The sequence below is a fragment of the Oncorhynchus clarkii genome, chromosome 14 (assembly GCF_045791955.1).
Source record: "Oncorhynchus clarkii lewisi isolate Uvic-CL-2024 chromosome 14, UVic_Ocla_1.0, whole genome shotgun sequence".
NCBI lineage: Eukaryota > Metazoa > Chordata > Actinopteri > Salmoniformes > Salmonidae > Oncorhynchus > Oncorhynchus clarkii.
This window is the reverse complement of record NC_092160.1, coordinates 8340864-8358296: the sequence shown is the minus strand read 5'-3', so window position 1 is coordinate 8358296 and position 17433 is coordinate 8340864. Positions and strand designations below refer to the sequence as shown.

Here is a 17433-nt window from a genome sequence, read left to right as displayed (position 1 = left end):
ACTGGAAAACTGCTGAAAATTTAAGGAATGATGGATGGCGCTCATCAAGCTACACACAATACCCCACAATAACAAACCTTGTATCCAGATCACCCAATTGACTTAAAACACTAGCAACTAGTTGCAATGCATCCGCCGCCATATCTTCAACACTGATGCCTCTTGCCCCTTCGACTCTCTTCAGCGCCTTCACATAGGAGATCCGGCTGTGCAGCCCTGATCCTTGACACCTCGACCTCATTCCCCTTAACAGGGCACTCAAGGAAGTCCGGAGTATGATCCTCACCACAGTTGCAACATTTTTCATTCACAGATTCTTCAATATCATAATTATCTGTCTGCAAACATTTGACACGTGACCATATCCTTTACAATTTCCACACTGTAATGGTTTGTACACAAATGCTCTCACTGCATAACTTACATATCCAAGCTTCACATATTCAGGTAGTCTCCTAAAACAACAATGATATCCACAGGCTTTTCTCCTTCCTTCCATTTACCATACGGGTCAGGCAACATGCACTGACCACTCCTGGGATTTTCTACATAGGTACTCATCATGTATATCCAATGAGACTCCAGCTATAACTCCTTTGGCAGGTGCCCTGCTCCGAAGATCAATACATGTTACTTCTGACGTGGACAATTCTGCTAGATTCTTCTGTTCTTCATCAACACAATTAACCAAAACAAGGCTGCTTCTAGTCCCTTGATTGAATTCACCTTTCCCACTGCTTTCTTCACAGTCCTCGATATTACAAATGGATTTCCCAAAAGAATCTCCTCCAAAAAAAACGCAGCCCAATAAGGCTTTATCTTCTACTACAACTTTTGCTCATTTTGTTCCATTCTTTGATTTCATTATTTTCCATTCAATTATCACACACTTCACTTGCCGCACCTTCGGATTCAAGCACAGATGCCATTTCCTCTTTCTCGTAACCTGACATTCACTGTCAACTGTGGGACATTATATAGACAGGTGTGTGCCTTTCCAAATCATGTCCAATCAATTGAATTTACCACAGGTGGACTCCATTCAAGTTGTAGAAACATCTCAAGCATGATCAATGGAAACAGGATGTATCTGAGCTCAATATCCAGTCTCATAGCAAAGGGTCTGAATACTTATGTAATAAGGTATTTCTATTTTTAATTTTTAATACATTTGCTAAAATTTAAAAAAAATGTAAAACTGTTTTTGCTTTGGCATTATGGGGTATTGTGTGTAGATTGATGAGGGGGGGAAAAACGGTTACATTTATTTTAGAATAAGGCTGTAACGTAACAAAATGTGGAAAAAGTCAAGGGGTCTGAATACTTTCCCGAATGCACTGTATAGATTCTACAGACCCTAGTGAGTAATCCCAACCCCACTTTTACATCAGCACAAATAATGTTTTTTTCCCTCTATAAACCGATATTTAATGTATAAAAGTGAACGTTATTGATTTTTATTTTTTACGCTAAGACTGTATTTTATGTTTTTGAATAATAAAATTTCAGAATTTTCTTTATGAGTAGTGCCTGACCCTAGGGTGGCAATACATACATTCTAAGTGATTTCAATGGGTCGTTCTCCATTCTGATTGTTTTATACTGTTCAATTCAATCCAAAATAATTTAGGGTTTTCCTGCACTCATTTGAAATCATTTCCACACTGCCACATAAAGGCTGCACGATATGGGCAAACAATATAGGCCTTATTTTAAACCAAATCTTGCGATTTGATTTAGAGCAAAACACTTTGTTGAACTGTTGGAATCATAGAAATAGAATGATTATTCGAATACAGTGTTTGAAGTGAAAACAAATGAAAATGCCAGGGAGGAGTTATTGTGACAGAGTAGACACCAAATTATTTTTATTTTTATAACCTTTATTTAACTAGGCAAGTCAGCTAAGAATAGTGTAATTATAGAAAGCTATAGTGTAATTATAGAAATAGTGTTATTATAGAAAGCTAGTGGATGTATGTGTGGAAGCAAAGTGAAAACAACCTCTTGGTCATCAACATTGTTGCATGTGCTGCATTGACCATGCAGATATTGAACGCAAGCGCATCGTGCTCCAGGAACAACAAATACGCTCAGTGATTGACAGGGGGCGGGGCAAGGTCTGTGTGGAACGCAGCATGGAGAGAAATGACTCAAGTAGCGAAGTAAACAAAACAAAAATGCACGTCACACACGGCGTATTACATTTAACAAACCGAACATTCAAATACCGTTATAGAACGTAAAAAAACAAAAAACAAACAGTCAATGCATCAATATTATATCGTAAATATATATCGTAAAATACTGTATATTGGTATATCGTAAAATAAAGTATACCGCCCAGTCCTAATTGTGGCCAATGTAATGGGTGGTTTATTCAGAGCCCCATGAAATGACACCATATAGATTATACAGCCCCTACTGAGTATTCCCTACCCAACTTTTACTGCGGAACCAATAATAGTTTTTGCTCTATAAATCAATCATCTACAGTGATTCACATTGTGGGCATTTCTGTTTTAAAACACAAATGTAATGCAAATGTAATTTAAATATGAACAAATATGAATAATTGTTCATGTTTAGACAAGTATTTTTATATCATGAATAAATCCAGGTTATTGACACTTTTCTACTATTACATGGGGACTTTTATTTGGAAATGTTCCGAAATTCCGTAACCCGGAAGTAAAAAAATTTGCTGCTGACGAGACGCTGATCTCTTTCTAGTGTTGAACATGGCGCCTGAGGTAGACTAGCTGGAAACGTTAGCCAGCATCAACATGAGCAAATAAATGGTTACCAGTTTGACCTTTTATCGTTTCGAATTAAATGGTTGATTAGTTAGTATGCAGGAAAGTGACGCGTGTAATTAACTTTCTCAACCTACAGATTAGGTGAAATAATGGAAACTCGAGGAATAGAACAGATGTTTGACTTCCAGCGGTAAGAACAAGAAGTGTTGTTGTCAAGACAAGCTAGCTAGCAGCTAAATGAGTATCAGTCCACCGATACCCATGGCAGAGATTTCCAATAGTCTTGCTCATAATCGGCTCTGGCTATTAGCTAGCTAAGTCACCGTGTTCTTGGCGTTCATTTAACTTGTTAGTTACTGTAAGCAAATTAGCCTACAATATATTAATACTATTATCCATTAACGGCTAGCTAGCAAGCAGTTTGGTCGGTAACAGTTACATTAGTTTCCTAGTTAGAAGCATATAATCTGTCCCCTTGGACTCAGAATATTCTTCCTGTCAAGGATAACACTGAGCTGTGTCTGTCTCAAACAGGTTGCCAAACGATGGACTGGTCCTTTTGCTGGTATTACTTTACTCTCCAGTTGGCCTGTGTTTGATGTTACTACGACTCTTCGTAGGTGCACATGTGTTTTTGGTGAGCTGTGCACTCCCAGACAGTCTTGCTAGAAGGTAAGGGTAGTTTTGCAATTGGTTATCTTACTAAATGTTAGGTTCACTCAGCATAATGACATCATCATACACAGTGGGGTGACTTCCTGCTTAAAGTAAAAACAAATCTGTCAGCACTGCCACAGTGGTGAAGGGGCATAAAGATGTCGGAATTCAGATATGTCATTGTTAAACCGCTATCCGTAGTGCTTAAACTCTAGGCGGCATTCTGTCTTCTCCCTACAGTTCTGAGTGATTCGTTTCGGTCATCTGAACTACAGTCCGGACGCTGTGTTTAGACACGTCCATAATCAAGGCTTTCAAAACATATGGCCCTTGTCTCCTGTCTGTTTTTTGTAAACAAGTGATGTAGCATGGATATATGGCCGTGTGGGAACATTAACCGAATAAAACGTGTGTAGTAATTTAACCTTTTGTTTTTAGAAAAGTATTTCTCGCTGATATGAAAGATATGTTCCTTATCTTTCAAAACACTGCCATCAGCGATGCGTGTTAATGTTTAAAGCAAGCGTCAGGGCTTTTAAAAAACTCCCCCAGTCAGGAGATACTAACATCAATAGGTGCTAAAGCAGTTAGCGTCTATAAATGGGGTACACTGTCCACTGAGGATTTAAACGATGGCTTTTTAAATGTTTTTTAAACATGGTTCAATGCACCAATAAATCAGCACAATATACTTTTTCAGTTTTTCAAATTGCTATTAACCTGGAGCTAGAATTGGGTTCATGTATACTTTGGTAATGACAACACAAAAAAAAGAGTAAAGGAAAGAAATGTACAGTACAACAAACTTAGACAACGAGGCATTTATGGTAAGTAAATGGGGTCTAAAAAAAACATGAGCTGGCGCCCACCAAGAATAATAGTTTGTGTGGATGTGCTTACTAACGGCGAATAATCTATCAAAATAAAGTCCCAATACCCATTAAATTGCTGGGAGATTATACATGGAGTGTGTGACTTTCTTTATTTTGATGGTTTAAAGTACATGGGGGCCACCATCTTTATGCACCTCTGCTATTGGCTTCTCCCAATATGGGTATGCCTCAACCAAAGAAGGGTGCACATTTGAAGGAACCAATTGTGGGAAGTCTTGGCAAATTTGCTGTTTGTCTAGTATCTCTCCATTTTAAAACGTATCCTGTTTTGTGTTCACTGGATCAAACTCAAAGAATTCTTCCTGTTCCAGATTCATTGTGAGAATAATGTTCTCAGTCCTTGGTATGCACGTCAGACAGAACAGCCCACGTTCAAGAGACAAAAGCACAAAACTGTACATCTGCAATCATGTGACCCAGTTTGACCACAACATTGTCAATCTTCTGACTTCCTGCAATACTGTGAGTGTTTTGTTGAAGTGAAGCTATTCATTGTGTTGCACTTTGAGCTCCTTGAGTTCTTTCAATGATTTTGTATATACAATAGATGACTGATAGGGGGCACTGTTTTGAAGCCACCGTGCCTCCATCTTGGCACTCCCCCACCATTGTGAAAAATATTCTGGAAGCTATAGAGATACATTTAATGTCTACATTAGTTTTTGCCACATTTGTTATATTACAGACACCTTCATGCATACTTTGACATTATATTATATGAGCTAAACATAAAGAAATATATAAATACATTATTTTTTACATATGACTAATGTGATTTTGTCCTTGAAACATTTAATTGAAATACTGTAGAGTTCCATTAATTCCTATAGAGGTCCTACTGGGGAGTGCCAATATGGCAGACCGGTGGCGTCAAAGCCGCTCAATGGCCAATACATGGTATCAGCAATCCAGGATTTGTAAACATCATTGGTTGTTCTTGCCCAGCTGAACAAGAGATATTTTTCAAAAAATGCACCTGCGTTAACTCAACCTTACACCATCAGCCAGTGTTTGTTATTCATTTTTACCGTGACCTGTTCCTCTGCTCAGCCTATGCTGGAGGACTCTGCAGGCTTCGTGTGTTGGGCCCGAGGCTTCATGGAGCTGGGTGCCATATCGGGCCAGGATGAGATGGAGGAGTCCCTCAGGAGATACTGCTCCTCTCCAAAAACTCTGCCCCTACTCCTATTCCCCGAGGAGGACACCACCAATGGGCGCGCTGGCCTGCTGAAGTTCAGGTGAGCCACAATTGTCCCTGTCATCAAGCCGATTGAGTTCTCACTGTCTCTCGCTTTGGTTTTGAAGTGTTCTTTCATCAAACTTAGTGTCCCTGCCCCACAGCACTGGTTTAAGCATAATGTGCAGATCAGTACTATCCATGGGATTTATCTTGTTTATAAGACAACAATTTTTTTTGTAATCGATTATATCTGCCGTCTTTGTATATACAAATAAGTATATAAGTATACAAATAAGTAATAATCTATTTTTCCCTAATCACCAGTAGAACACATAACTATTGCTGTTATTAATTTAACTGGAAATAGTGATTTATTAACAGGTCTTTTAGAAGAGAATCTGTCCTGAGCAGAATGCCAACACTGCTGTAAGGTGGCTCTGTACTGCCCCTGTATTACTGATTCTAAGAATTACTGAGCTAACCTGTGTTTTATCTCCCTCAGCTCCTGGCCTTTCTCCATGACTGATTCCATTCAGCCTGTGGCCTTACAAGTGAAGAGGCCATTTGTAGCTCTGGTAATACCATCAAAACTAAACTGCCTCTGTCATATTAGTTTAAAAGCAGTACTCGTGACATATTTAACCATCTACATTTGGTGAGTGTTTGTGTAAAAAGTTGGGCTTTCAAAAGTTGAAGGTTTCCTCCAACAGTCCATAGAAGGCCAGTACTTTCTTGTAAAATTGGTTTTCACACCAGTGATAGACCTAAAGATTTAGCTGATTTTTCACTCTGCCTTTACATAATTCTTTCAGACAAATGCAGAGGATTTCCTGAAATGAAAGTACTAATGCAGTTTGTTCCTCTTTCTCAAGAGCACGCCAGACTCCTTTTGGCTGACAGAACTGTTGTGGACCTTTTTCGTCCCATGTACAGTGTACCATGTAAGGTACTAAATAATTACTGTCTCTCACTACTTGTCTTTGTCGGGGCTCTGGTTGGACCTTGTAAAGGTATCACTTTGATAATTGACACATTTTATGCATGTCCTTAAAGTCCAGTCCATTACTCACTGGAACATTCTGCTAGAATTAACAATGGTTTCTGTAATGGTCTTGCCGTTTCAGAGTTAACGTTTTGTCAGGATCAGCAGTATATTTTGTGTTGTAATATAACTTTTCATTCAGCTTGATTAGAGGCCAAAGCAAGCTTTCATCACAGGGAAAGTTTAATATCCCTTTTATGCTAAATGTTTTTCTGCCAAATTTACCACACTGGCAACTTTTTTTTGTTGCCGTTTCCTTATATCTGAAAGGTATTGCTGGTATCAAAGCCAAAACTTTTTTATTTTCGCCTAGCGGCCTAGTAATAATTTCGGTAAACTTTTGCCTACAGCTTAGTATGAATCGTAGCCGTAAACCTGAGGGGGCGTTGGCATGCGCTTCGTTCTTAAACTCTTCATGAATGTTAGGCAGCGCCAGTTAACCATCCTCCTGCTAGTTCTAAAATTTGCATAGCCCACCACGAAGCATGCACTGTTTTCTTAACCACAGCTGGGGGAATAAATATAATTGATTTTATGAAAATATTAGAATCAAGTAGGCTAATGCAATTGACGGCATGTATCTAATTTTATGTTGTCTAGTTTTAACAAGTGGATTATTTTGCTGTTCAGTCGCTTCGTATCCTAGGCCTACTCCCGAACCAAAAGCCTGTGACTTCACTGACTTGTCTCAATCAAGGTGATTTTGTTTCACTGAATGTCTGTCTGTATAGGTTCATTGGTTTCTGGCTGGTTTTCTGAGGTGGTACAGCTCGTCTATTTCGTTTGCTCTTCTATCACTGATCAGAAACATGTTGCATGCAATAATGTAGCCTAAATGAAGTGTAGGCCTATTATTTTGCTAGATCGCGGATAGACCACTCCAAAAGCCTGCGGAGGTTGTGAAATATGAACACGAGACTCTTTTGAAAATAGGATTGCTATTATTTTCTATGGGTATCATGATGAAGCTACTCTCAATGTAAGACCTTTACGCCTGCTTGCTAACAAAGTTGAGTGAGGATAGAATAATATACGTTATTTTATGACAGCGATTCTACACATTCCCTTGACACAAGTTGTGTGGGAAAAATATTATTAGAATTCTATTCTGTTATATTCCTTATATTCTCACTACAAATATACACTGAGTGTACAAAACATTCAGAACACCTAAATTTGTCAGGGCATGGATTCTAAAAGGTGTTGAAAGTGTTCCACAGGGATGCTGGCCCATGTTGACTCCAATGCTTCCTACAGTTGGCTGTATGTCCTTTGGGTGGTGGACCATTCTTGATGCACACTGGAAATTGTTGAGTGTGGAAAAACCCAGCAGTGTTCCAGTTCTTGACACAAACCAGTGCGCCTGGCACCACATACCCCATTCAAAGTCACTAATATCTTTTGTCATGCCCATTCACCCTCTGAATTGTGTAGACACAATCCATGTCTCAAGGTGGGGAAAAAAATCCTTCTTTAACCTGTCTCCTCTTCATCTACACTGATTTGAAGAGGATTTAACAAGTGACATCAATAAGGGATCATAGCTTTCACCTAGATGGTCGATGTCATGGAAAGAACAGGTGTTTATAATGTTTTGTACACTCAGTGTGTGATTGTGATTGGAGTAGGTGTGTCTTGTCTGTTTATTGAACAAAATAATGAACTATTGATTTAATTCATTTGGACGTAATATACTTTTAGTGTATGTGGACACCCCTTCAAATGAGTGGATTCGGCTATTTATAAAATCAAGCACACAGTCATGCAATCTCCATAGACATACATTGACAGTAGAATGGCCTTACCAAAGAGCTCAGTGACTTTCAACGTGGCACCGTCATAGGCTGCCACCTTTTCAACTATAAGTGCTGTTATTGTGAAGTGGAAATGTCTAGGAGCAACATCGGCTCAGCAGCGAAGTGGTAGGCCACACAAGTTCATAGAACAGGATTGCGGAGTGTTGAAGCACGTAGCATGTACAAAAATAAAATAACATTCACTACCGCGTTCCAAACTGCCTCTGGACGTAACGTCAGCACAAGAACTGTTCGTTGGGAGCTTCATGAAATGGGTTTCCATGGTTCAGGCCAGGCTCCTTAGTTCCAGTAAAGGAAAATCTTAGCATACAATGACATTCTAGACGATTCTGCGCATCCAACTTTGTGGCAACAGTTTAGGGAAGGCCCTTTCCTGTTTCAGCATGACAATGCCCCCATTCACAAAGCGAGGTCCAGCATGACAATGCACCTGTTCACAAAGTGAGGTCCATACAGAAATGGCTTGTCGGGATCTGTGTGGAAGAACTTGACTGGCCTGCACAGAGCCCTGACTTCAACCCTATCAAACACCTTTGGGATGAATTGGAACGCCGACTGCGAGCCAGGCCTAATCGCCCTACATCAGTGCCCAAACCTCTCTAATGCTAGTCCCCGCAGCAATGTTCCAACATCTTGTGGAAAGCCTTCCCAAAAGAGTGGAGGTTCTTATAGCAGCAAAGGGGGGACCAATTTCATATTATTGCCCGTGATTTTGGGACGAGATGTTTGACGTCCACATACTTTTGTTCATGTAGTGTAATTAAACTCAGTATGACATTATTTTGAAAATACATTTTATTTATCTTATCTATCTTATGACCTGCCTAAACATGTATTTTTTGATGGTGTATATTCATACAACTACAACCACTCGTCACTGGCATGCGAACGGGAGGTATAAAAGGCGTATGCAGGAAAGAATGTCGTACAAATGGGTTATGTAAACATTGCCTTTTTTTATTTGTATTTTTACATACCGTAAAACCGTTGTGAAAGCAGAATAGGTTCACTATTAATGCTCACAAGGCTTGTAGAGACCCTGTTTTGTTTATTTTCACAGATGGCTCCCCTCTGTATCTAGACAAGATGAAGAGTCCCTTCAAGAGTTTGCCAACAAAGTCCAAGAGGTATAAAACCTTTTGCCATTCTCATTTTTGCACCCTTATTCTGCACAGCCTTCTATTCACTACCGCCCACATTTTATATCAAACAAACAAAGCAGTTTGTTGTATATTGCAAGTTATTATCACATTGGGAGCCGAAAATTCACAATGATATGGAACACTAAAGAGAATAATTATTATATTGTCCTCTGATTGGTCTTTGTGTTGTCCATTTTCAGCTTCTAGCCACTGAGCTCAGCGTGGTCTCTACACAGATTACCAAAGCAGACAAAGCGGAGCACATCAAGAGGAAAAGGCACATTGCACCGCGCACCACAACCTCAAGTAAGTAAGGGAGAGCCCTGGAGAAAACTTCCCTGACAAGGCCCTTCCTACAGCATGACCTTGGTGCTTGTTATGCTCACTTGGAGGGTGGTTGGCACCATTGGTGATGGTGTGTATTTGCTGCTGTCTGTCCAGATGTGGGTGCCAGACCACGTCCAGTTCCCCTGGGCTTCATGATCCGCAGCTCTGGGGTGGAGGAGCTCAGGATCAGCAGGATGGCTCAGCAGGTGAAGGAGGTTCTGCCTGACATCCCCCTTGGCATCATCACCAGAGACCTGGGTATGCCACCTTTTTATTTCCACTTTGCATTTCCAGTGCAGTGACTGGGAATTTGGAATGGTGATGAGCAGTGCACTGACTCGAGTCCTGTATTTGCATGTGAATTTTATTCAAATGGAGTTTGTATTAGGATCAATGGGAGAAAAAGGCACAGAAGTTTGCAGCTTTCCGCAGATCTTTCCCTTTACCCTTTTTACAGTGCAAACCAACTGTGTGGACACCACTATCACTAATCTGCTGGAGAGCACTGAGGTGTTCCCAGTGGAGGTCACAGGCGGTGCCACGTCTGCACCAGGCCCAGCCTGGCGGCCCCTCTCTTCTTCAGCTGCACCTGCTCTCACCATTAAGGTTTGCCAATTATCTAAATTATGTCTTACATACACTGGTAGTCTATATTACCTTGCTCACAAAGTAATTAATGTACCATCTTGCTACGCTATTCTATTTATCAGTTTGCTATATAGTCTGATTTTGATCATTTTGACCCATAGCCTGCTGCCAAATCTTTTGGGAAATCACCGGTAGACAGACACATGTCCCTACAAGAGAGGAAAGAGGCCTTGTATGAGTTTGCAAGAAGGTGAGATCAAAGCTGCAATTCAATCTGATTAATTTATCATTTCACCTACATTTTACACTCAGTCATTGTTGTCCACCTTTCAACTCTGTTAGTTGTTTCCACCCTCCTTTCTCTAGACGCTACATCGAAAAGCATGAACTGGAGCAGGACGAAACCTCTGAACAAGATCTGATTGCTGGGAAACGTGTTAGGAATGACAGTTGTTAAAATCAAAAAATTGTACAGACAATAAGTGTACTGGAGTGTATGCAGAGCAGAGTGGAGTTTTTGTTGACCCACGTACAGGAAGAAGACCTGAAGATTTCAATGGAGTTATTTGTATTTTTTTATTATTATTTTTTGCATGGCAATCATGCATGTCTTTTTAATTGTTTGTCCTGGTAAAAATATTATTTTGATAACAATTTCTATTAAGACCCAGTGACGTGAAACATCTCATTATTTTTATAATGGCAGAGGTGGTGGTAAAAACGAAATCTTTCTTGCTCTGCTTTCAGAGAATACTCCTCAGGTCTTAGGTTCATTATGATTTGTGAGTACGTGTTTCTGCAGTATACATTTTTAACGTCAATAAAATCAGTCATTTATAAATGCAAGAGATTGTCTTGAATAGCATCACAATTCCAGTATTTATCTTTGATTTACCCTGGCTGGAATCAATGAGCGCAAAGCACCATTGGGTCATAAAATCAGTGTATGTCATACTTTTGAACTCTACTTCAGAGTAAATACATTTGTGTATAAACGTTTGCAATTATCAAGTCAAAAACCCAACTATAAAACCGTAAACTAGAGCATATAGCTTTTGAGGGAGGTCATTCAAAGTGATTCCTATTGGCAGTAGATAAGACAGGCTGATCATCCCTGTGATTAGCTATAGAAACTCTTAACATTAAACAAATGTTTAATAGTTAGACGAAACAAGAATAGCACACCATTGTGAATGCGGTGTTATGCTTGTGTAGGCGTGGCATATGAGTGTTCTTCTGTCTCTGCCTGAGGCCCGGGCTCTTGTGGCACAGCGGGTATATCACGCTCCTCTGCACCGCAGGATCATAGGGCTGAGCCCCCCCCCCCACCCTTCAGCTGTTCTCCCTCTTTCCTACACTTGTTTGAGAAGTAGGCGGCCACTGACCCGGTACATCACCTATAGTTATCTGCCCCACTATGGGCACTGGCAGTATCGTGCACACGGGGTGGAAATTACCAGTGACCTCAATATATTATCACAATACTTGGGTGCCAATAAGATATGTGTTGCGATTCAATACTGTGATTTGATTGCAATTTGATGTTCCAAATTTATTGCTCACCATATGTCTGCTACAGAGACGAGAGCCATGAGAAAGCAAGTTTTGATCAGTCATGAAATAAAAGTGCTGAAAACAAATTGGCTCCTATTTAAGAAGATGGGGAACTAGCTATGAAGGAAAAATACTGTCGTTTTGGTGCAGGTATAGCCAACTAGCACAAAAAAATATCTTGCAATATTGTCAAAACAATATATTTCTTCAAAAAGAATATCTCTTTGTAACTAGATTTTTACCACCAATGTGTATATCTCATAGTCAGGAGAGCGAAGCGAAGAATGGGTGATACACAAAATGTTATTCGAGTAGGTCTATCTGTAATCTGAGATTTCATCCTGACAATGGTTAGTTGAATGTTGCAGATTTTTAAAAAATATGTGGAAATTTAAAGGTAAACTATATATTTAGTCTGTTACTCATATAATTCAGATAGTGGATTACTGTCTTGAATATGGCATTTAATCACTTCAGCAAGAGCCTCAACATTTCAAATATCTAGTCTGTTGCTGGTTTGTTTGCCTCCAAGAAAATAGACCAAGTCAAAGGTAAAAATAATATAAATATGATTATTCATAATTTCTCCCTAATTAGTGTAAATGATGGAGCGCTGTTTCATGATGCAAACATTATGATTAAAGGCATTGAATGCTGCAAAATTGAACAAATTAATTATATCACGGCATACATGCTAGACTTTTGAAAAACTGATAACGCGAGTATGATGCACAATCTGAATGTAGGACTAGGCTAATGAAGCCAGAATTGTATTCTATTCATTTCATATGGTCCTATTATATTCGGCCTATTACAACACGTGATGTCGCACTTCCAATCAGAAATCCACCAATCACGCCGCTTACAACGCGGGCACTGCGACCAAACGGACCAATATAATTGCTGTAAATTGAAACGTTTTTTAGAGAATGACCTAACAAAAATACCCTGTACGCACCACCGAGGTATATATAAATACACATATGAGCGCAAAAGTTTGAAGATTGTAGCCATTCGAAGAAGGAAGTTAGATTAATTTTACTCCACTAACAAAATGAGAGAGATTGTTCATTTACAAGCAGGGCAGTGCGGTAATCAAATTGGCGCAAAGGTTTGTACACGTTTAGGCTTTTAAAGCCATATATATTTTTTTTTAAATTATGTGTAGAATTATTATTGGTTAAAAAAAAATCTACGGCTAAGAGGCCTCGATATTGATCTTTCAAAGTGTGCGCGAAAACACGTAACCCCTTTGTTCTCAGATTATCAATAATTGTTTGGTGGAAAGTATCATCCTCTCGATTATACGTTTGCCTTCCTGCTCCAAGTTCAATGATTTCAATGATTTTAAATTGTGTATATACTTGCTTTATTTGGGGAACCATTCAAATGATCGAGGTAATATAATTCAAGGGTGTTGACTGCCGCGCTTTGGACGAGCTCGCAGTTATGTCTGGTTCAGGTCATGGAGTGCGCCAAACCGGTCAGCGCGCGCTCTTTGCGATTACATTATAGCCTTGCTGTTTTTAGTTTGGTTTATATTTACTTATCGATGTACTAATACATTGAGCATAATTTTCATGTTTTATTTGTACATTTATCGAAGGACATCGCAGAAAAAAATATATATAAAATGGGTGCCAACTTTTGAAACTCCATTTTGTTTTTGACACTTGACGCATGGAAGCCAGAAAGCAGAACTCTTTTTTTTTTTTTTTTTTTTTTTTTTTTTTGTTCCTTGTTCAAAATGGCTTGTTTGCATCCATTTTGTATTTAATTCAACTGCAAAAATGTTAACAGTGAACTGACTCTAGATTGACGTCTCCCTATGCTAGTTCTGGGAGGTGATTAGTGACGAGCATGGCATTGACCCCACTGGAAGTTACAATGGGGACAGTGATCTTCAGCTGGAAAGAATTAATGTGTACTACAATGAAGCTTCAGGTGAGTTAAGTGGTGTGATGTCTTGACCCACAATGGTCTGGTAAATCTGGCAATTGTCCAATTTGGGTTAAATGCAACAAAATCACAAATGGATCTCCTAGTTACCATTGTTAGCCAGGTACGATTGTTTTGAATATCTTTAAGTGCTATTTTTGACTTTTCAGGTGGAAAGTATGTGCCACGCGCAGTACTTGTGGACTTGGAGCCTGGGACCATGGACTCTGTGAGGTCCGGACCATTCGGTCAAATCTTCAGGCCTGACAACTTTGTCTTCGGTAAGAAACTTGGGAGTGGTCTATGGACCCAGATTAGTTGCATGTTACTACAATAAACCTTCATTACTTGACTACAGGCACCACAGGCAAATGGTTGGCATTGGTTACTCAAAAGAAAGGGTTGCCATGTCACTTAATTAGCTTTGTCGTCTCCTGCTTTAGTTAGTGTTTGTGTAATCCATCACTAGGGCCAAGTTTCATCTCATGTTATCTTTACTTTGGCATTCTACTTCTGTCCATTACAGGTCAGAGTGGCGCAGGTAACAACTGGGCCAAGGGCCACTACACCGAGGGTGCAGAGCTGGTTGACTCTGTCTTGGATGTGGTGAGGAAAGAGGCTGAGAGCTGTGACTGCCTGCAGGGCTTCCAGCTCACCCACTCCCTGGGAGGTGGAACCGGCTCTGGCATGGGCACCCTACTCATCAGCAAGATCCGTGAAGAGTACCCCGACCGCATCATGAACACTTTCAGCGTGGTGCCCTCCCCTAAAGTGTCAGACACTGTGGTCGAGCCCTACAATGCCACCCTCTCAGTCCACCAGCTGGTAGAGAACACAGACGAGACCTACTGTATCGACAACGAGGCGCTCTACGACATCTGCTTCCGTACCCTCAAACTCACCACGCCCACCTACGGAGACCTCAACCACCTGGTGTCTGCGACCATGAGTGGGGTCACCACCTGCCTCCGCTTTCCCGGCCAGCTCAACGCTGACCTGCGCAAACTGGCAGTCAACATGGTGCCCTTCCCCCGTCTCCACTTCTTCATGCCTGGCTTTGCCCCCCTCACCAGCAGGGGAAGCCAGCAGTACAGAGCCCTGACTGTTCCAGAGCTCACTCAGCAGATGTTTGACTCGAAGAACATGATGGCCGCCTGCGACCCTCGTCACGGCCGTTACCTCACCGTGGCTGCAGTCTTCCGTGGGCGCATGTCCATGAAAGAGGTGGACGAGCAAATGCTGAATGTACAGAACAAGAACAGCAGCTACTTCGTTGAATGGATCCCCAACAACGTCAAGACTGCAGTCTGTGACATTCCTCCCCGTGGCCTCAAGATGGCCGCCACCTTCATTGGAAACAGTACTGCCATCCAGGAGCTGTTCAAGCGCATCTCTGAGCAGTTCACAGCTATGTTCCGCCGTAAGGCTTTCCTCCATTGGTACACAGGAGAAGGCATGGATGAGATGGAGTTCACTGAGGCAGAGAGCAACATGAACGACCTGGTTTCTGAGTATCAGCAGTACCAAGACGCCACTGCAGAGGAGGAGGGCGAGTTTGAAGAGGAGGGTGAAGAGGAGTTGGCTTAAATTGTCTGTTTTCTTTCCTTGTGAAACATCTGACTGGTGTTTGTTTTTCACTTCATGTTTCCTTATCTGACAACCTTCAGCTGTACTATTTTTTTATTTTAATGTTTTGTTTTATTGTTTACTTCAAATAAAAGAAACATGGTTAAACACTTGTTTGTCATTTAATACGATCATGGGTAATGTACAGTAAGTGAAGCTAATAGTGATTTCTTAGAAATGTATACTATAATGTTACAGTAATTTGTGAGGGAGGTAATGGTGAAATTAGTTTCCTGTTCAGTATAGCTGAACTGCATAAATATACATGCAACTATTTTGAGTTACAGTACCTATGAGGAAGTCACTTGAAATAAATTAATTAGGCCCTAATCTATGGATTTCACATAGCTGGAAATGCAGATATGCATCTGTCGGTCACAGATACCCAAAAAGGGGGTGTTGGCCAGTGTCTGGTGTGACCACCATTTGCTGCATGCAACGCGACAACTAATTCAGAGTTGATCAGGCTGTTCCTTGTGGAATGTTGTCCCGCTCAACTTCAATGGCTTTGTGAAGTTGAAGGATATTGATGGGAACTGGAACGTGGCTGTACATGTCTATCCAGAGCATCCTGAACATGCTTAATGGGTGACATGTCTAAGTATGCAGGCCATGAAAAAACTGGGACATTTGTAGCATCCAGGAATAGTGAACAGATCTTTGACATGGAGCTGTGCGTTATTGCGCTGAAACATACAGTGGCTGCTATATGGCACAACAATGGGGCTCAGTATCTGCATTCAAATTGCCATCGCTAAAATGCAATTGTGTTGTCCGTAGCTTATGCCTACCCATATCATTGGGCACTCTGTTCACCACTGCACACACGCCATACACGTCTGCAGTTGAGGCTGGTTGGACGTACTGCCAAATTCTCTAAAGATACATTGGAGGCAACAGATCTGGACATTGCTGCAGTCAGCATGCCAAATGTATGCTCCCTGGGGAAGCAGGTAGCCAAGTGGTTAGAGCATTGGGCCAGCAACTGAAAGGTTGCTGGATTGAATCCCAGAGCTGACATGGTAAAAATCTGTTCTGTCTCTGAGCAAGGCAGATAACCCACTGTTCCCTGGGCACTGAAGACGATGATTATGGCAGCCCCCTGCACTTCTGATTGAGGGGTTGGGTAAAATGCAGAAGATGCATTCAGTTGAACAATTGACTAGGTATCCCCCTTTCAACTTCAGATCTGTGACAAAATGGCACATTTTTTGTGGCCCTTTTTTCCAGCACAAGGTGCACCTGTGTAATCATGCTGTTTAATCAGCTTCTTGATATGCCACACCTGTCAGGTGGATGGATGGGAAAATCCCATACTAAGAGCATCTGCTAAATGACTAATATCGATTTTGAGCATGAAACCTAAAACAATGCGAAATTATTTTAATTCTAGTGAGGTCAAGGCCCATGCAATCTCCTATTCTCTATTGCTAAACATTATGTAGGTAGGACTACAATATAATACAAAATGTGAAATTCCTTTCCTGAAAAGGGGTCATCAGGCCCAGTTTTTCAGAACATTCAACCCTGAATTCTCATTAAATTGAGTTCCCCCTTCACTTTAGATTATATTTTGCCCAAATGTCATTGGATCATATAAAATTATCTTTGTAGCATATGATGTATGTTAGAGATTTGGTTCAGTTCTCTCTTAACTACATCCAAAAACGAGGGACCAAATCTGAAGAATGAGCAGCATTTAACGCTACACAATTTTGATCTGGATTTAATGTTTTGGAGAAACTGGGTTCTCTTTAACTGTTGGGCTTCCGAGTGGCGCAGCGGTCTAGGGAACTGCATCTCAGTGCAAGAGGTGTCACTACAGTCGTCCGGGTTTGGCCACCTCTTGCATTGTAAATAAGAATTTGACTATCCCTAGTTTAAAAAAATACAAATGAACTGTTCATGTC

At 40.7% G+C, this 17433-nt stretch overlaps 2 protein-coding genes across 2 annotated transcripts; both read left to right on the top strand.

Moving 5' to 3' along the window:
• The first annotated feature begins 2710 nt into the window (after positions 1-2710).
• LOC139366215 (lipid droplet-regulating VLDL assembly factor AUP1-like) lies at positions 2711-11251 on the top strand. Its single transcript, XM_071103444.1, has 12 exons — positions 2711-2949; positions 3294-3431; positions 4621-4771; positions 5360-5547; positions 5992-6064; positions 6362-6435; positions 9409-9475; positions 9691-9796; positions 9932-10075; positions 10275-10423; positions 10567-10655; positions 10772-11251. Exons 1-12 carry the CDS (start codon positions 2909-2911, stop codon positions 10860-10862), a joined length of 1311 nt encoding a protein of 436 aa, XP_070959545.1. The 5' UTR covers positions 2711-2908; the 3' UTR covers positions 10863-11251.
• Positions 11252-12825: 1574 nt separating this feature from the next.
• On the top strand, positions 12826-15633 carry LOC139366214 (tubulin beta-4B chain-like). Its single transcript, XM_071103443.1, has 4 exons — positions 12826-13070; positions 13795-13903; positions 14068-14178; positions 14424-15633. Exons 1-4 carry the CDS (start codon positions 13014-13016, stop codon positions 15482-15484), a joined length of 1338 nt encoding a protein of 445 aa, XP_070959544.1. The 5' UTR covers positions 12826-13013; the 3' UTR covers positions 15485-15633.
• The last annotated feature ends 1800 nt before the right edge of the window (positions 15634-17433 follow it).

Bases quoted from the DNA above. Each gene is read 5' to 3' on its own strand.
- LOC139366215 (XM_071103444.1), top strand. From the start codon at position 2,909: ATGGAAACTCGAGGAATAGAACAGATGTTTGACTTCCAGCG. The intron at 6,436-9,408 runs GTACTAAATAAT...TTATTTTCACAG, and splicing joins TGTACAGTGTACCATGTAAG to ATGGCTCCCCTCTGTATCTA. The intron at 10,424-10,566 runs GTTTGCCAATTA...TTTGACCCATAG, and splicing joins CACCTGCTCTCACCATTAAG to CCTGCTGCCAAATCTTTTGG.
- LOC139366214 (XM_071103443.1), top strand. From the start codon at position 13,014: ATGAGAGAGATTGTTCATTTACAAGCAGGGCAGTGCGGTAATCAAATT. The intron at 13,071-13,794 runs GTTTGTACACGT...TCCCTATGCTAG, and splicing joins GTAATCAAATTGGCGCAAAG to TTCTGGGAGGTGATTAGTGA. The intron at 14,179-14,423 runs GTAAGAAACTTG...TGTCCATTACAG, and splicing joins GCCTGACAACTTTGTCTTCG to GTCAGAGTGGCGCAGGTAAC.